The sequence below is a fragment of the Cnephaeus nilssonii genome (assembly GCF_951640355.1).
Source record: "Cnephaeus nilssonii genome assembly, chromosome: 9".
In the NCBI taxonomy this organism is placed as follows: domain Eukaryota; kingdom Metazoa; phylum Chordata; class Mammalia; order Chiroptera; family Vespertilionidae; genus Cnephaeus; species Cnephaeus nilssonii.
Window position 1 is genome coordinate 81149376 of NC_137080.1, and position 20603 is coordinate 81169978.

At 44.6% G+C, this 20603-nt stretch overlaps 1 protein-coding gene across 1 annotated transcript in view; it reads left to right on the forward strand.

Annotated features, from left to right (window-relative positions):
• Positions 1–5708: 5708 nt before the first annotated feature.
• TNFRSF21 (TNF receptor superfamily member 21) overlaps positions 5709–20603 on the forward strand; it is a 70438-nt gene continuing 55543 nt past the window's right edge. The window contains exon 1 of the mRNA XM_079780150.1: positions 5709–5989. Coding sequence (XP_079636276.1) covers positions 5903–5989 — 87 coding nt within the window. The 5' untranslated portion in view covers positions 5709–5902. The remainder of the gene's footprint in view (positions 5990–20603) is intronic.

Below are 20603 nucleotides of genomic sequence, written 5' to 3' on the forward strand. Positions count from 1 at the left end.
GGCTCCCGATTCATTTCTCAATAATGACTCAGACTTGTGAGGAAGGAAGCTTCATTGCACAGCCAAGATGTCAAGCTTATCTGGTGGAGAGAGCGGATTTGAGGAAAATAGAAGTAAAAGAGAAAAGCATGATTGCTGCTGAGCAATGAGGATGGGGCTGAGGTAGGACAGCATGGAGTTGTTAGCATGTTCAGGACTTCTTTACCAACACTGATGTGAGAAAATGAAGACAGGGTTTCTGCCAAAATAAAGGTTGTATGGTGAGGATGCTAGGCCACCTGGTGAACACTTCTGGGGCAAATGAAGTGACAAAAGGAGGAGAGAGGACAGACTGGAAGAGCAGGGAGAGGTAGATAGATCAGAAACCATGGGGAAGACACAGGGCAGGCTCAGCAGGGCTGAAGGGGGCTGGGGAAGGACAGGGTGTTACCGGAGACCTCGGTTCTTGTCTTCTTGAAAGAAAGATTTTAATCAAGAGGCAGAGTGTAGAAAAGCAAACAAGAATTTATTGACCACAACAAAAACACACTTAAGACAGGGAAACAAGGAAGGGCGTAGAAGAAGTAGCAGGAGAGCCTATGCTGGGCTGTTTGGCTCACTGGGAAGGCAGAGAAAAGGGGGCCTGGAGACAGGTTCAAGGGGATGAGCTGCCACTGCCCATTGCTCCCCTGGTTGCAAGTCTCTTGGAGTCCCTAGGAGTTTAGAAGATATGTGCCTGAGCGGGGAGAAGAAGAAGCGAGGAAAGAAAATGGCAAGGTCTGGCTCCCCTGAGGGAGAGCACACTGGGACCTTCATTTTCAGGGGTTTTAAAGGCTGGGAATTTGGGGGAGGTCTTAGGGGTGGGTCACTAGAATATTCGTCAGCTTTATACTGATGCAGCAAAATGAGATTTATTCTCTTAATTTGTCTGCCCTTGGGTGTGGTTGGCAAATAGCCCTTAATTGGGTTTCTGTTATCTGTCTCCCTGAGTAGAGTGACTTAAGCCATTTACCCTGTGGTTAGGGAGGAGTGCAAACCATCTACTCTTAAGTGCCCTGGGATTAGGGAAGATAGGATTTACTTGGTGGCTGCAAACTGCTGTTAAACTACATAATCTGCTTGTCCTTGAATTTTTCTAGCTTCTTACTATCTATATTATAAAAAGCAAGCGGCCGTAATGCCATAACACCATAACGACCAAAGACCGGTCACCAGCAGGTACATGGAGTACCTCTTGGTCCCTCCCTCCAGCCCACAGCTCACGTGGTATGGCCCACAGGCTCTGATTACAGCAAGGCTGGCAGCGGTGGGTGAGAGGGGCTGTGAGTGCGGCAGGGCAGCAGGCGGGCGAGTGGGTGGGTGGGAGGGGCTGTGAGTGGGCGAGCGGGTGGGTGGGGCTGCACGATTTCTCGGCACTGAGCTTCTAGTTCTATAAGGGTGTTTGGTCTTAGAGCTAGAAATGGCAATATCATGTCTTCCTTGTCTCTGTGCCTTTGCTTGTGTTGCTTTCCTGGCTCAGAAACCCAACCAGTTAATCCCAATACAAATTTCCCCATTTGGGGAACATCCTCTCCAACCTTCTCCAAGTAATCAAAACTTCAACAGTCTTCTTCTATACCTGGACATTTCAGGCCACACATCTCAGCACTAAATTACAGTCTGATCCTGTAGGCTTTCATGTATGTTCATCTCATCTAGCTGATTTTATGGAAACTTCTGGAAAGCAGAGAACTTGCTTGATGTGCTGTCTGCAACCCTGCCTCTTAGTGAAAAGGAAAATGGGGGTGGGGGGCCCTTGCAACCTAGTTCAGTATCTGGTTAAAACTGTAGTCTTACTTCCCCACTCAGACTGACTTGGGTGGAGCTGCAGAGCCTAACCCCAGGGCCCCCGCCATAGGAGGTGGAGCTGTGGGGACCCTCAGGGGCCCGCCACAGGAGGAGATATCGGTATATAGGTCAGAGTCTCCCCACTCGTTCAGTTCAGGCTTTGGATCCGAATTCCCCTGGACTAGCAGATAGGCAAAATAAAGGTTAAACGTTCCTCCCTCGGAGTGCTGGCTGATCGTTTTCCTGTGCATTCTGCCACAACATGAGCTAAGCCAAAGCCTGCCCTCCATAAATACTTGGTGATTGAGTGGATGAAAGGAGATCAGTCAGAGGGAGCAAGTGAGAAATGTGGAAAACCCAAGGACTCCATGATTCCCAAACTGGACAGACGACTCCTAAACACAAGTTAATTGTATTCCATGCTCCCTCCACATCTCCCAGCATCTGCTTGGACCTCCTCCTCCCCAAATTCTCACTTCTTCAATCTTCTCTGCCTTCCTATTTCAAACAATTTCAACTCCTCATCACCAGGAGAAAGTATTTTACATGAGCCAATTAGAATCCAGGAACTTCAGTCATAGAAAGGATAATAAAAGATCGCTTGACCCACATTTATCATTTTGTACATTGGGAAGCTTAAAAAAAACACTCGAACAAATGCAGAGAAGTGCAGTGACTTCTTCAAATTCACACTTCTTCAGACTTCTAATGTCTGAGCCAAGGTCAGAAATCAGAGCGCCCAACCACTACTTTTTCTTGACACTATATTGCATATCAGGTAAGCAATTTTTCTAACCATCTTAACCCCAAATTCTAATGTGTGTCTGAAGAAATTTCAAACTTTTAACCCTTTGCACTTGCTTGCTTCTTTCTCGATTCCTTTATTCTAATGCTAACCGTGTTGAGTCACACTCAACATCCGAGTGCAAAAGGTTAAACCTAATGTTTCTTCTCTAAAGTAACTCATGAAAGATTATCATCTCCAAAGGGGATTGGAGAAGAAGAATTAATTTATGGAGTACATACTAAAAGACAAGTGCAGTGTGGGGAATTTTACATATTGTACCTCATTTATTCCTCATACTATCACCATGAGACAGTTTTTACTGTCTTATAAATGGAGAAACAAACAAACAAAAAACAAACAAACAAAAAAGATAGCAAGGTTCTTGCCTAAACCTACCGAATTAAGTAATACAAGGGAGATTTGCTCCGTATCTGGTGGCTCAAAAAAACCCATTATCTTTCCATTAAACTATTAAACGAGGTCTATTTTCTCATCAGCTCTCCCATCAAGTGAGAAATGATTCAGGACTCTGAGTGGAAAAAGCTTGTGGCAAAATGAAAACATTACAGGTGTGGATTTCTAATGCACGTGGATAACAGGCAATTCAAGATGAGTTCCTCTTTTCACAATACTGCAGGTTCTCTCCTGCAAAGGGAAAAACAATTTAATTACCCCACTGTTCTTGGGAATGAGACAAATATGTCATGCCTTCAAAGGATTGGCTATTTTACTTTATTTTTCAAATTATCCCTCTGTTGTCATCCCAGAGAAAAGGAAGTTCCTGAAATCCTTCCAGCTTTGCAATTCTGTTCCCATTTCATCTTACCTGTGAGTGCCTTGTCACCATGGAGACTTGGTCGAACTCATGCTCGTGCACTTAATCTTGCAATCTATTACTGACTGGCTGCTACTCCTCAGGCCAAAGAACAGCAAGTTCTTAAATGAATTCTCCTAAGGAAACAGAGCTGCAGGCCAGTTGTTTAACCCCAGTCTGGGAAATGGCACTTTGGTAACATACAAGATTAAACGTGTTATTGTTTTCATAACACAACTCGGGATGTTTGAAGTAAGACTTGGAAAATGAAAAGGTGTACCAGGTGTGTTAACTATTCCACTGCTTATCAAACTTCCCAAGTTTGTTTCATTCAGCAAATATTTATTGAGCCAGGTAAACATCTTGAATCTCAAGTATGGAGATATAAAGATGATTAAAACACGGACTTCGGCCCCAAAGAACTCAAAGTCTGCTCAAGGACACAGAGAGGTAAATGAACCCTGGTATAATGTCATACATGCTATAACAGAGACCCGTGGGGGGGGGGGGGAACTAGAGGGAGGAACAACGAAGCCTTTTCAAATAAGGGTAGAGAAAGTGAAGAGAGGGCATTAGAAAAAGCTTCTCAGATGAGGTAGCATTTGAGTTTGGTCTTAAAGGGTGGATTCGTGAGAAGTCAATAAGCAGAGGAGGGAAAATGAAAAGAAAATAACACCTAACACAAGCCTGGAAGTATGACAGGGACCAGGTAGTTAAGGGACCAGGTAGTTAAGGAACAATGATCTAATGGGATTAGTATGGGAACCCACAGTTCACAAGGATTGGCAGGTAGTGGGGATGGGAAACTAAGCTGGGATATGGGAAATCAAGGCTCGAGGTGCCACATCTGTACGTGTTTGTTTGGCTTTGGGCGAGGGAGTGACACGATTAGATCTGGGTTCTAAAAAGTTCATTTTCCTTCGGGTCTGAAGAGGAGATTAAGGATTGAGAAGTCCAGGCAAAAGGCGAGACAGGGATGCCAATCTTGAGGTTTATGTAACCATCTACGTAAGCGGCCTAGACCAGAGCAGAGGGGCTATAGAAGAGGAGGGGGGGGGGGGATAGGGATAGGTTAGAATTAAGATAGAACTAGCAGGTGTTGGTGACAGATCGAAGGAGAGGAATGATGAATAACTAAGTTCTAGACACTTGTCCTGAAATGTTCCTAGCTTCTTCGTATTCTGTACCACTCTCACATCCAGCAATGTGGGGGATGCCAGCCATCCAGGACGATGCTCTGGCTGCTCTGAAGCAGGATGCTACCTTTCTTTCTACCCATCCACATGCACGAAGACATTTGGAACCCGACTGAAACATTTTAAAATACCTTTTCTGGGGGTGGGGTGGTGTTTCTTATCTCGATGACAATCTGATTAAAAAACTCTGGGTGCTTTAATTGGGAAAATGCACCTGCCCACCATTCCAAGGATTTCCAAGGCCTCCCGGGGACCCTCCATGGAGCCAACTGCAGGGCCTGGGGGTTTGGAATCCGTACCCTGGATTTCCTTAGCTGCATTCGTTAGCCCGGAAGTTTTCCAAGTTCGGCCCCCATTAAAATCACCTGGAGAACTATTAAAATTCCAAATGCCCAGGCCACACCCAGCTCCGATTAAATCAGAATCCCTGGGTGGGACCGGGTCTCGGTATACAGTACAGGTTTTAATTGTCCAGGTGATTCTAAAACGCAGCCAAGTTTGAGAACCAACTCACTAGTCTCTTTTTGACACGCAGTTGATCCAAGTGCTTCTGTTCGACGGCTGTTTTAAATCTTTGGGTCAGAAACAATAGAAAGGCGCCTGTGGCAGGTATCCTTTACTCAGAATCACCCTAGGAAAAAGGGCTTGTTTGTGGTCTTGGGTGTGCATGCCCTCGCAGCGTTTTTCCTCGGGTCCGAAAGCAGCTGCAGTTTTTTCAGCGAACGCCAAGGGGCACCCTCTCCCTCCTGGCTCCACCGGGAAAGCCTTCCCATTTCGGATCCTACAAAGAGACCCTCCTCTTCCCGGGTGACGTCACAAAGGGCCGATCCTCCGCCCCTTCGGCGCCACCACGTGTGTCCCCACGCCCGGCGGCCACCGACTTAGTCCCTCGCTGGCGGGTGCAGGCAGCGGAGGAGGGTGGTTGGCAGTGCCTGGAAGCTTCGCTATGGGAAGTTGTTTCTTTGCTCTCTCGCGCCCAGCCCTCTCCCCTGGTTCTCCGCAGCCGCTCTCGGAGGAGAGCACGGGGAGGCGCCGGTTGCAGCCGAGGCTGTCTCTCCCCGCCCGGGCGGCCGCGCCGCTGGGCAGGTGCTGAACACCCCGAGAGCCTCCGTCGCCGCCTCCCTCCTGTGCCCAACGGCCCGGCCGCCCGGCCGCCGCAGTGCATATGGGGTGTTGGAGGTAGATGGGCTCCCGGCCGGGGAGGCGGCGGTGGATGCGGCGCTGGGCAGAAGCAGCCGCCGATTCCAGCTGCCGGAGAGCCACGCGCTCCCGGCGCCCCTGCGAGTCCCCGGCTCGGCCATGGGGATCTCTGCGAGCGGCAGCACCGTCCTCGACTCCTGCAGCCGCCTCGCCGGAGCCACGATGATCGCGAGCTTCCTCCTCCTGGTAAGCGCTCGCTCGGAGGACCGCGGGCTGCGGCCGCGCGGGAGCAGCAGGCGCAGCTCGCCGGGAGCGGGGCGGGTCCTCGGGCGTGGACTGCGGGGGGCGCGGCGTCAGGCGCCTGGGTTAGGGGGCTTGCAAGGGAGGGCAACACACCGGAGGGCTCCGACCCGTCATTTGGCGGAGTCGCAGGGCTCAGCTGGGACTAGGGAATGAAGGCGAATTATTTTCCTTGCAATCGGGCTTCGTTGGAGGAGGCGCTAGAGGTGCGGGCTTCCTGCGCATTTCAGGGCTTTCCCCCTACTCGACCCCCTCGTGCTCCACCTTCCCCCCCTCCCCAGCCTCTGGCCGCTGCTCTCTCCGGGTGGCGTGGGCCCGCGGCTGCGGTGTGGGGCGCTGAGGGCCGGCGGCGCTTTGTTGCAGCTGCAGTGTCATGTCGGGATGCTACCGCAGTGGGAGATTGGTACCGGTGCGCCGGACGCTGGAGACCGCCCGCCCGCCCGGTGCACCGCGCCTAGCATTCCCCCGCAGGGCGCAAGCCACCCCTCCCCCGCCTCTGCTCCTGGGCTCGGGTGGGTCCCAGGTTCTGCCCGCCAAGAACATAGAACCCTTAGACCCACTGTCAGGCGCCTCCAGAGCGCCGGCTCTCAGCCAGCCAGAGAGCTGGCACTTGAGTGGGGTAAGCGGGGGAGAGAGAACTGCATAAAGGAAGATGAATTTTATCCAGTCTTGTCTATCCCTCCTTTACCTGCGGCCAGGCTGGTGACCCTGCAGGGTGGGCAGGTTCCTTCTTCGGGACATAAACTGCATGTAGCTCTAAGGCATGCCCTAAACCTAGTCCTCGATCACTTACTTGGTCGAAGCCTGAAACTACCCTTGACCCAAAACTTATCCCAAACTCCCCCAGATCCCTTCCTTTTCTTTCCAAATGTTAGAGGGGAGGGAGCGAGTTAGGTGAAGAAAATGCCTTTTGGAGCCACCATAAGCTTCCCATGCCTATCTTTTTGTCTCTGCAGAGAAGATGGAGATTCTTAGCTAACAAACAAACAAAAACAAAAAGCCTAAAGGCAGGCTTGCTGTCTCCTCCTGGAAAGGGTTTAATGCCTGGTCAGCCAAGATCTGCTTAGATCCCAGGGCAGTGCAGTTGCTATGGCCTGGAATTCATCCTACAGACACTCTGGTTCCCTGTGGGAGTGTGTGTTTTAAGGGGAAGAGAGAGATTAAAGGAAGTTTGGTGCTGTTAGCATTTATAATGAAGCAAGTACCAGTCTCCCTTCAGAGACTCTTTTCTGCCCATTTATAGTAATGACAAAGTGAAGGTTTCTGTCCGTGAAACAAGTGTGGATAAGGAGCAGGAGGGGGCCCTTTCAAACAGTAAACCTGGATTGACAGTCTTGGTGTGGAGAGAAACCCATCTAAATCCATATTAGTAACCTTACCATCATTGGAGTTAGCTCTATCCTCCTTGTCCACCTTAGATCTACTATTCTACCCCGCCATGTGTATCTGTCCCACCGACACACCTAATTATTATTCTCCTCATAGATTCTACTCCTAGATTAACTCTTAAGTCAATGTAATATTTCATTTATTTTACCTGTTAGTATGAGTTAGGTGCTTAAAGTAAGGTCTTGATGTAATCTAAGTCTATAGGTTGCTTTAACCAAATGAGAAAGACCCCAGCTCCTTTTCCTAAGTTACTAAACTTAGTATGTAAAGACTTGTAACTGAAGACCTGAGATTTAAAATTGGCTATCTCTTTAAAAAGTGAAATTTATAGCAGAGCTTAGAAGCAATCTCAAGCTGTTAACTAAAAGAGGAGTCCTTGGTCTCTTGCTAACTATAATAGAAAGGCTCTTACTCAATTCATGGAGTGGCCTGGGGTTGATCCCTTTGTCCCACAGTGTGACTGAGAGGGTGTATCCGAGTTACGAGGGGCTGGCTGTGCTGTAACCCACAAGCAGGGTGGGGAGCAATATCTTATTTTTAACATCCCCACTCTGCAAGATCCAGTGCTCAGGACAGGTGTTGTTAAAGTATAAAATGATCTTATGACATCGTTCTAAGGATTATTTATCCCATTGGATTCTTGTGGCTACAGAAAATGACAGGCACCAGGACCCAGAGCCCAGGTAAATCTGTCAGGTGCTCAGGATGCTCCTGAAGGAAGTGGGAGGTTAGTGACCTTACCCATACATTGCAGTTAGATTAAAAAGTAATGAACCCGGAGTCTTAAAAATGGCGGCGGAGTAAGTGGACGCTACACTGACACTCTCCCAGGACCAAACTGGAAATACAACTAAAATACAGAGAAAAACACCCTGAAAAATCAACTGAAGACTAGCTGGAGAGAACCCTGATAACCAAGGGCGAAAAGTGGAGACTGCATGGAGACTGGCAGGAAGTGTGGAGATGCGAAAGGGCCGGCCAGGCTCCCCCAGATAGCAGCTGAAGGTCCGGAGAGATATCTCAGCTGTGGGGGGTTCCTACTGAGAACTCTGGGGTCTAAAACCCAAGCTGGGCTCCCCAGCCCAGAGAGCCAGAACTGGGAAAGGTGCCCACAAAACATGTGGCTGTGAAAAGCAACAGGGTTGCTATCTGCCAGCAAGAGATGGCTGGAAATGCAGGCACCCTCTTAAAGGGCCAAAGCACAAAATTGTGTATGTAGCCACTCACCTTTGGCTCCGCCAGAGGGAGGGCAGAGTGGACTGGAGCTGTGTGAGGAGAGTCCAGGGTTGGGGGCTTTGGAGGGTAGCCACCCTGGTTTTCTGTGCTGATTCATTCCCTTACGCTGCGGAGGACATTTTTCTCTGTGGACCTTTGCTACCCAGGTGGTTTTTGCCTGCTGGAAGACCTCTTGCCCCACCCTGACAATCAGACTGCAGGCAGAGGCAGATCTCTGGAGGCTTTGAGACTTTGCCTGATCTCCTTTGGGGCTCTGGGCTAAGAAAAGCAGACATTGGCGTCCATCTTGGTCCTTTCCAAAGACACGCAGCCCCAGCAGAAGGAACCACAAGCTATGGATTGCTCCTAGGTCCAAACAGGGTACTCAGGGTCAGTAACCAACAATGTCTGACATTGTCCTGCACTAGAGATTGAGAGTTGTAGCAGATCTACCTAATACATAGATACAAACCCATACAGGCAGCCAAAATGGAAGACCTCTTGCCCCACCCTGTGGTCAATAGCCTGAGGCTAATCCAGCCTGAATAACAACTCCTAGATGAAAGAATAAGAATTCTCCAGAAGAAAAGCTAAACGAAGTGGGGATAAGAAATTTCAGATACAGAGCTTAGGATAATGATGGCAAAGATGCTCAACAGCATGAGAAGAGATATAGTAACTATGAAAAAAACAACAGTCAGAAATAAATAATGACATAGCACTAAAAGAACACATTGGAAGGAATACACAGCAGATTAGAAGAAGCTGAAGATCAGATCAGTGAATTAGAAGACAGGATAGGAAAAAAACCACTCAATCAGAGAACCAAAAATAAAAAACAATTAAATAGGAGGACAGCTCAAGGGAGCTGTGGGACAACAGGATATGTAACAATATTCACATAATAAGAGGGAGAGAAGGAGAAGAAAACAAGGGATAGAGAATGTGTTTGACAAAATAATGGCAGAAACTTTTCTAACCTGATGAAGGAGAAAGTTACACAAGTTCAGGAGGCACAGAGAGTCCCAAGCAAGAAGAACCCAAACACACCCACTCCCAGACACATCATAATTAAAATGCCAAATATTAAAGACAGAGAGAAAAGTAATTTGCTAGCTACAAAGGAGCTCCCATAAGGCTGACAGCTGATTTTTCATCAGAAACTCTACAGGCCAGAAGGGAATGGCATGAAGTATTCAATTTAATGAATAGCAAGGATCTGAAACCAAGATTACTATATCCAACAAGGCTATCATTCAAAATAGTTGGTGAAATAAAGAGCTTCCCAGACACAAAGGGCTAAGGAGTTTATCACCACCTAATCAGCACTGCAAGAAATGCTAATGGGACTGCTGTAATGAGAAGAAGAAATAGAGAGAGGGAGAGAGAGAGAACCCCTAGGAATACAGAATTAAAATGGCAATAAATAAGTACCTATCAATAATAACCTTAAATTTAAATGGGTTAAATGCTCCAAGCAAAAAAAATATAGGGTAGCTGAATGAATAAGAAAAATATGACCCAATTATTTGTTGTCTACAAGAGAGCCACCTCCGAACAAAAGACTCACAGTGGATGAGAGTGAAGGGATTAAAAAATATATCCATGCAAATGGAAAAAAAAAAAAAGCTCAAGTAGCAATACTCACATCTGACAAAATAGATTTAAAAATGAAGGCCATTGCAAGAGACAACAAAGGTCACTACATAATACTAAAGGGATAGATACAACAAGAAGATATAATCCTGGTAAACATATATGTACCCAAAATAGCAGCACCTAAATATATAAGAAAACTTCTAGAGGATTTTAAAGGAGAGATTGACAGCAATACAGTCATGGTATAGTACTTTAACATCCCCACTGACCTCACTGGATAGATCTTCCAGACAAAAACTTAATAAGGAAACAGTGGCTCTAAACAATACACAGGATCAGATGAATTTGATTCACATTTATGGAACATTTTACTCCAAAGCTGCAGAATATACATTCTTCTTAAGTGCACATGGTTCATTCTCAAAGATAGACCACATGTTAGGACACAAAACAAATCTCTACAAGTTCAAGAAGATTGAAAACATCAAGCATCTTCTCAAATCACAGTGGAATTAAATTAGAAATCAACTATAGTAAAAACAATCAAAAACATTCAAACACATGGAGGATAAATAGCATGTTAATAAGCAATGAATGGGTTAGCAAGGAGATCAAGAATTAAATAAAAAAATTCCTAAAAACAAATGGAAATGAACACACAACAACCCAAAATCTCTGAGATGCAGCAAAAACAGTCCTGAGAGGGAAGTTCATAGCACTACAGGCCTACCTCAAGAAAACCAAGAAAAATTAATAATAAACTATTTAACCCTACAATTTAAATAATTAGAAAGAGAACCACAAGAAAAACCCAGAGTACGTAGAAGGAATGAAATAATAAAGGTTAGAGCAAAAATAAATGACATAGAAACTTTAAAAAACATTGCAAAAAATCAATGAAACCAAGAGCTGGTTCTTTGAAAAGATAAACAAGGTTGGTGAACTGTTAGCCAGACTCATCAAAAAACAAAGAGAGAGGACCCAAATAAAATCAGAAATGAAAGAGGTGAAGTAACAACTGACATCATAGAAATACAAAGGATTGTAAAAAAAAAATACTATGAACACCATGTGCCAACAAATTAGACAGTCTGGGTGAAATGGACAAATTCATAGAAGCATTCAATCTTCCAAAACTGAATCAGGAAGAGTCAGAAAACCGGAATAGACTAACTAATGAAATAGAAGCAGTAATAAAAAATCTCCCAGCAAACAAAAATCCCGAACTGAATGGCTTCCCAGGTGAATTTTACCAAACAAAGAAGATCTAACACCCATCCTTCTCAAACTATTCACAAAAATTAAAGAGAAGGGAAGATTCTAAGCTCTCTTTACAAGGCCAGTATTATCCTAATTCCAAAAACCAGATAAAAACACTACAAAGAAAGAGAATTACAGGCCAATATCCCTGATGAGCAATCCTCAACAAAATATTAGCAAATAGGATCCACCAATATGTTAAAGTGATCATACACCATGACCAAGTGGGATTTATTGTAGGGATGGAAAGCTGGTACAATATTCACCAATCAATAAATGTGATATACTCAAACAAAGTGAAAGAGAAAAAACATGATATTATCAATAGACACAGAAAATATATTCAACACATTCCAACATCCATGTTTGATAAAAACTCAGCAAAGTGGGAATAGAGGGATCATATCTCAATAAAATAAAGGCTGTATTTGACAAACCTACAGACAACATCATACTCAGTTGGCAAAAAACTAAAACCATTTCCCATAAGAACAGAAATAAGACAGGGATTTCCACTTTCACCACTCTTATTCAACATGTACTGGAAGTCCTAGCCACAGTGATCAGACAAGAAATAAAAGACATCCAAATTGGAAAGGAGGAAGTAAAACTCATTACTTGCAGATGACATGATATTGTACATAGAAAACCCTGAAGGCTCCACCAAAAACTACTAGATTTAATAAAAGAATTTGGCAATGTAGTGGCATACAAATTAACACCCAAAAATTGATGGCTTTTTCATATACCAATAATGAATTCTTAGAAAGAGAAACTAAACCAACAATACCATTTACCATTGCAACAAAAAAGTTAAGATACTTAGGAATAAACTTAACCAAGGAGGTAAAAGACTTGTACTAGGAAAACTACAGGACGTTGAAAAAAGACATAGAGGAAGATATAAACAAGTGTAAGAATATACTGTGTTCATGGATTGGTAGAATTGACATCATTAAAATGCACATACTACCCAAAGCAATCCCTATTAAAATACCAATAGTATATTTCACAGATCTAGAGCAAACACTCCAAAAATTTATATGGAACCAAAAAAGACCCCAGATAGTCACAACAATCTTGAGAAAAAAGAATAAAGTTGGAGGGATCACAATACCAGATATCAAGTTATACTACAAAGCCACCATAATCAAAACAGCCTGGTACTGGCACAAGAACAGGCATATAGATTAATGGAACAGAACACAGACCCCAGAAATTGACCCAAGCCATTATGCTCAGTTAATATTTGACAAAGGAGGCTACAGTGGAGTCAAGATACTCTCTTCAATAGATGCTGTTGGGAAAATTGGACAGATACATGCCAAATTTGAAACTAGACCACCAACTTACACCATACACAAGAATAAACTCAAAATGGATAAAAGACAATTTTAAGTTGTGAAACCATAAAAATCTTAGAAGAAACCATAGGCAGCAAAATCTCAGACATCTCTTATAGCAGTATGTTTATGGATACATCTCCTAGGGCAAAGGAAACTAAGGAGAAAATAAACAAATGGGACTACACAACAATAAAAAGCTGTACAGCAAAAGAAACCATCAACAAATTGAAAAGTGTGCCCCCGATATGGGAGAACATATTTGGCAATGATACATCTGATAAATGGTTAATATCCAAAATATATAAGGAACTCATACAGCTTAACAAAAGGAAGACAATCCAATTAAAAAATGGGCAAAGGACCTAAATAGACACCTTTTCAAAGCGGATTTACAGATGGCCAAGAGACATGAAAAAAATGCTCAAAGTCACTGATCATTAGATAGATGCAAATTAAAAGGACAATGAAGTATCACCTCACACCTGTCAGAATGGTTATCGTCAACAAATGACAAGTGCTGGTGAAGATGTGGAGAAAAGAGATCTCTAGTACACAGCTGGTGGAAATGCAGACTGGTGTAGCCATCCTGGAAAACTATGGAATTTTCTCAAAAAAGTATATGTGGAATTGCCACTTGACCCAGTGATCCCACTTTTAGTAATATATCCTAAGAGACCCAAAACACCGATCAGAATGTGTGCACCCCTATGTTCATAGCAGCACAATTTACAATAGCTAAGATCTGGAAACAGCCCAGGTGCCCATCAGTAGACAAGTTGATAAAAAAGCAGTGGTTCATTTAAACCATGGAATACTAGGCAGCAGTAAAAAAGAAAGATCTCTTACTCTTTGAGACAACATGGAGGGATCTGAAGAGTATTATGCTCAGTGAAATAAGCCAGTCAGGGAAAGATGAGTTTCGTGTGATCTCATTCATACCTGGAATCTAATGAACAAAATAAACTGAGGATTGTTACTGGTGGGATAGTGAGACCTCCGGTGTAGAAAAGCAAGCAAGAATTTATTGTCCACAGAAAAAATACACTTAGGGCAATGAAACAAGGAAGGGCATAGAAGAAGCAACAGGAGAGCCGAGCCTGGGCAGCTTTGGCTCACTGGGAAGTCAGAGAAAAGGGGGCCTTGGAGACAGGTTCAGGGGTTTAGCCTGGGAAGAGCTGCTGCTGCCCAGTGCTCCCCTGGTTGCAAGTCTAGTGGGGTTCCTTGGAGTTTAGGAGATGCATTCCTGTGGGGAATGAGAGGGAGAAGGGAATGGCACTGGTAGGCTCCCTGGAGGGAGAGCACCCTGGGATCTTCGTTTTCAGGGGTTTTAAAGGCTGGATATTTAGGGGAGATCTTAGGGGAGGGTCAATAGAATATTCATCAGCTTTATACTGATGTACCAAAATGATATTTATTCTCTTCATTTGTCTGTCCTTGGTGTGGTTGGCAAGTGGACCTTAACTGGGTTTCTGTTACATCTCTCCCTGAGTAGGGTGATTTAAGCTATTTACCCTCTGGTTGGGGAGGAGTGCAAACCATTTACTTTTAGGTATTTTTGGTTCAGGGGAGCATAGGATTTCCTAGGTGGCTGCAAACTGATCTTTAACTATCTTAGTTTCCCGATCCCACTTGTCCTGGAATTTTCCTAGCTTTTTACTATGCTGTATCATGATTATATATAAAAAGTATGATGTGTTAGGTGCTTTATATACAGTATCTTATTTACTTTCAACATCTCTGTGGAGCCTGTGCTATTCTCTCTGTTTTACAGGTGAGAAAATGGAGGCAGCAAAAACATCATTGGTTTGTGCTGGTCCACACAGCTCACCGTGATGGCACTGGGGCTGGACCCCAGGACTGCCTAACCCCCCAGCCCTGTGCCACTCTATTTCATAACTCCAAATTGCTAGATGGTGAAATGTCACAACAGAGAAGGCTCACCGGGGGAAAGCTGAGACTGGTGGTTTGATTTGTTGCAAAACATTAATGAAAATTACATGAGCGCCTTTGGAAGAAGGTGTTCTTGCTGCTTGCACTTCTGCCTCTGATGAATTGTGTCTGCGTGATATTGGAAAGTCAACCATAAACTGAAAGACAAAATATTATGTGTTCCCCGCCCAAAGTTTGTAGAGAAGATAAGTGAGACCTTTGGGTTTGTACTAGTGTTAAGGAATGCCCTAGAAGAGGTTGCCTAGAATGAAACAACACACTCAGAGATATCTTTTGCCCTCAGGGAACTGGCTTTGACTGACGATAGAATGTTGGCAGTGGGGCAGTCTGAAGAGAAGGGAGCCATAATTGACAAAGAAATGAGGTCTGAAATTTTGGAAAGCACTATTCTGCATGCATCATGAATTCCGGATAGAGGGACATTTGCTGTAAGAACCTGTTCAGCTGTGTGCTAGCCTAGAAAGCACCAGGTATTAGCGTTTGTCACTGTCGTTGTGACTAAATGTCTAGCTCCTGACCTTCGTTTATCAAGGTTAATTATCAGTATCCTGGCACTTGACTTTGGCTGTTTGACTAGGCAGGCATGGAGTGGTCTGGGGGGTGGGGGCTGAAGTCCTGACCTGGACTTGGTGGCACGTTCAGATAGAACTTTGAATCAGAGCTGCTATTATATCCAAAAGATTTTCTCCTTCTTGTGTACCTTAACTCCAGAATCCTAGATTGTGAAAACTGGAAGGGAAACCAACCTGGAGGGGAAATAAACCAGCCGAGATTGGGAAAGCAACTTATTTTTCATATCAATCAGCCTACATTGCACATGTTCTCTGCGAGAGGCAGTGGGAACCGGGGATGAGCAAGGATTTGGATCTTGCCCGTATGTACAGTTTGTATGGTATATAGAGTGTGCCTGGCCATCAGTCGTGCGGGTTGGATTTCACTCTCTTGAATGGAATCAGCAGATGAATGTACCAAAAGCAAAGCACACAATGTGATTGATGGTAAAATCTTTAAAAACCTGCAGTAAATTTGGCTGTTAGTCTGCAAGTCAGAGGAAGAAAAATCTGCCAAGTTTCAGAAGGACATACATTAGCCTCCGCAGGGAAAGTGGCTTCTAGTCAGCAGAAGGGGTAAGGCAGGCCTGGACTGGAATGCAGGACCTCTGACTTAGCCCGGGAATCGCCATCCCTGTTGTCAAATGTATAGAACATGATCAAGTTTGCTTTTTTATCCGAACTGTTTCTAAAGGCATATGGATGAATCTGCCTTGGGTCCAGTCCAAAAGAAAAAAACAAACCTCCAGTGTAAATAAAATACATAAGCAAACTAAAATCAACAAGAAAAAAAAAATTCCTTGTTAATGGAACATGTACTAACTTAAATGGAGAAAAACCCCGAGACTAAGTAGGCAGAGATCTACCAATTGGGTAAATTAATATGTTAGTGTGGTTTAATCTGGAGTTAAGGACAAAGTCTATGAAACAGCCGGATTTGGTACGCACGGTTATGCCATGTTTTCCAGGGCAGTTTGCAGAGGGCCCCTTCCTTGGGGTACGTCCTTTTTGGATAAGGGCAAGTAGGTGTGAGCTGCTGGGCTGACTCTAGCAGGTGATGTGTGTACTTTCTGCATCATAGATCAGAAGGTGGAGACATCACACTTGAACTTTACACTTGATTCAGTCCGTGAAGGTGAGAGGTAAAGCCTCTTTGGAGACTCTGTAGGCAAGTTGCAAATTGGTGTTGTACTCAGCTGGCCCTTTATAAAGCATGTAAACTATACTTAATTGGCTTAAGTAAACTTTATTAAATTACTAGAGGCCCGGTGCATGGATTCATGCACATTGAAAGGAAATTAATTAGAAGAAATTTTTTAGAGGCTGGGGAGGGACTGCGGTAGGGCTCTAGGGAGTGTTCGGCCTGTCTTGCCCAGTCCCGATCGGCTGGACCCCAGCAGCAAGCTAACCTACCAGTCGGAGTATCTGCCCTCTAGTGGTCAGTGTGCATCGTAACGACTGGTCAGACGGTGGAGCAAAGGGTCGGACACTTAGCATATTAGGCTTTTCTTATATAGGATTTTTTTGGTATGGGAAATGGTCAGATACATCATCAGACTTGAACTAAGTGACTTCTCTCTTTTTGTTTTTATTTTATTTTTCCATCACCATTTATCCCCTCTATGCCCTCTTCCACATTTAACCCCCCCACCCCGCTCCACCCCCCTAAGTGACTTTTTATTATGGATACTTCAAAGCTTACAGTCCAGTAAGCAATAATACTCTGCTGGCCCTCTAACCCCAAGCAGGTCAGGCAAATTCTGGTGGGCGCCAGGTCACTGGCAAATTCAGGTGCTTCTCTTCTATGGCAGGAAGAACCCTGGTCGCCTCACTGCCTCTGGGCATGTGTCCATGACCATTTGGAGCAGACTTGGACTGGACCATTCTTGACAGAATGAAAACTGGAGCCATCAGAGGAGTCAACAGGGTCCCCAAATTGAATCTCCATTTAGCGTTAGCTGGACGCTGGGCTTTGTGGCTGCTGGAGGAGCAGCTGCTGAGCTTTGATTCTTTAGGAATAGGGGTGAGATCGTGAATAAACACTGGCCTGGCCCCAGTGTTAGTATTTGTTAAATACGGAAAATAAACAGGAATCCTAAATTGGCGTGAATGCTGCCACCTGGCTTTCCTACCACCTCCCATTTGCAGCCTGGATCCAAGAGGAGCTGGGCAGAGGTCATAATCTGGGAGGAACCTGGCGGATGTCCGTGTGTGCTGGGTTTGGGACTGAGGGAGGTGGGGCTCACGGGTGTTAGGCTGTTGATTCAGAGTGGTGATCTCACTTTTTCAAGGGGTGATAAAGGCTGCCGGGAGTGGTTCATTCTCCCTAGATTCTGGCTATCTAAATTTTTTGTTTTCACATGTCAACATCCTGGTGTTGGAGGTGACAGATGTTTGCAGTGGTGGGAAAGTTGTGCTCAGAGGGACCTCAGAGAGGGCCGGCCTGGGCAGGGTGTGGGTGGGTAGTGAGGGCACTGAGCGATAGCCCCATCTTCTCTTTAGAATATTTGAAAATTATGTCTAAGGGTTTGTTTTCAAGAAAAAAGAAAGGAAAAAAAAAACACACAAACAAACCAGGAGAGGGGGCTTAGGAAGCTAAGTCCTAGCAAGGCTCATTATCTGATCTTTCTATAATTTTCCATTTGCTCTTCTGCCACCAGAATTGCTTGGTGGCTCAGTCACTTGGAGCCATTTGCAGAACTGTTTTGGGAGGAGGACGACGACTGGCATGGATTTAGGAGAGAGGAGTGAGGCCATGAGTCCTGCAATCAAAAGGGAGCAGCCGTGGATTCAGGAGGGCTTTAGCGCTGAGAACTCAGAGGGGAGGATTATGGGGGCTGTTCATGTTAATCATCACTGATGTTGATATTACTAGCTCCTATTCATTGAATACTTACTATTGAATAGCTTACCGTCGAATACCTTTTAAAAATGACCTCAGTTAATCTTACACATCCATGGGGTATATTATTAGCCCCCTTTTACACAGAAGGAATGAGATGTAAGAGAGGTTATAGTGAAGCAGTTGGCAACTGCTAAACAGAGGACTCAAATCTAGGCCACTGTGGCGGCATACACACTGCCGTTTCTGCCAAGTTGCGGGTAGGGGATGAGTAACCTTAATTTACTGGAATTTTGTTTTCTGTTAAGGGAATGGTTTTACTCGAGAGTTGAACATTCTCTTGCCATCCAAAGAGCACTTCTGCCCTAGGATGGCACTTGGAATTTTAGCCCAAACAGCCGATTGGAAAGCATGAACAACCTGTGTGTGTGTGGGTTGAAAGGGAAGGGCGTGGAGTCACTGGCAAGCATTTTCCTATGGTGTGACTGTGACGGGCAGTGGTGCCATGGTAAGGTGGAAAGATACGCTTGCAGACTGAAATGTTATAAATAGGGAATGGATACTTTGCTTTCCTGCTACTTGGGTCATTTTGAAAAATATTTGCTTAGTGAGTAACAGTGTGACATGGGTTCTGCTTAGCAGTGTGGTTTCAACTCACTTATCCTGAGAAATTGAAGACCTTTTAGGTTTTCTTTGCTGCCAACCTGGTTATTTGTATAGGATTAGGGCATGAGTTTGCATCATCGGTTGTGAGCATTTCCTTTGTTAACTATTCGGGTCTCTGAGAAACTGCTTTAACTCCGTGATTGTGTGAGGTTCATCAGACTTCCCTGGTAGCGCTCCCATAGCAAGCTTTCAGGCATATCTCTTCATAGATTGCAGATACTGAGTAGACTAAAGGCAAAGGGTGAGAGGGAATTTAATCACCAATTCTGGGAAAGAGGTTGGAGTTCTGGTCTCCCAAAGAACCTTTGAGACAAGACCATTATCTGGTTTCATTCTCAGTATGGCCAGGTAAGTTTGTTTAATCAGGATTATAGGAGAGGTAGGAGGTTTGAGAAAGAGGAAAAAGCTTCAAAGGCAAATGGGGACAGGCTTCCAGAATAATGTAACTGGTTATTAGTCATTCCTTGCTCTTCCCTTAATTCTAGAAGTTCAGGGCTTCTCTCTCTCCTTTGGGTTTAAATCTTGTGTTAAAACTGGGTCCAGGAAAAATACCAGATCAGACAGGGTTTGGGTGTGCTTCTTGCCTCATTTGGAGTGCTCAGGGCCAAGGCTGCGATTCCATTTCAACTTCTCAAAGACGACAATGTGCTATTCATCTTGGTGTTTCTGGTTCAGTGCCATGACACCTAGTAGTTAAGCAATAAATGATGAATGAATTCCAGAAGGATCTTGCTCTAAACTAACTTCATTCTAGCCCTAGCCCGTTTGGCTTAGTGGATAGAGTGTCTGCCCATGGACTGAAGAGTCCCAAGCTCGATTCTGGTCAAGGTCACGGAACTCGTACCTCAGTTGTAGCCTTGACTTCCGGCTCTGGTCCGGGCTCGTGTGGGAGGCAACCAGTCGATGTGTCTCTCTCACATCCGTGTTTCTCTCTGTCTCTACCTGTCTCTTCCACTCTCTCTAAAAGTCAATGGAAAAATATCCTCAGGTGAGGGTTAACACAAAATAAAACAACAACAAAAATTCATTCTAGACAAGTTAGAGGGCAGTTGGAGCTTGAACCATATCTCACTACTGAGAGCTACAAAGCAGATTAGAACGGGTATGGAATTCTCCTTATGCGTCTTCCCAATTCATTTCTGTTCTCTGACTGTATAAACATTTACATATAGTAAAACTAATGTGTATGTATTTGCTTGTGTTCTGCTTTTCTTCACTTACGTATAGCTAAAACTAATGTGTATGTATTTGCTTGTGTAGCTATTTTCTGTTATCTTACAGAGATATATTTCTAGTTTTCCTATATTTAACAAATGTTTATATGGTGCTTCTGTTAAATGTCGCATTGCTAGACTCTGGGTATGTGATAGTAAAAGGCTATTTATGGTCCCTCCCTCTTGGAGTTCATAGTTTATCCGGGAAGATAAAAGAAGGACAAGCCTTCAAGAACAGAAGGAAGAGTATGTCAGAAAGAGGGAACAGAATGTGGCATGGCCCAGAGGTAAGAAAGAGTCTGCATGTTCAAAGAATAGAAAGAAGGCCGATGTGGTTGGTGCTCAGCAAATAGGGGCAAAGGGCACGTGGATTGAGGTTGAGGTACTTGGGCCAGATCATACAAGACCTTCTTAAAGTGTGAAAGTGTCAGGCTATCACCCAGAGTACAGTGGGAAGCAGAGTGACAATGTGGCTTGAATGACTGGTAGATTTTTTTTATGAATCACTCTGGCAGCTCCATGGAGAAT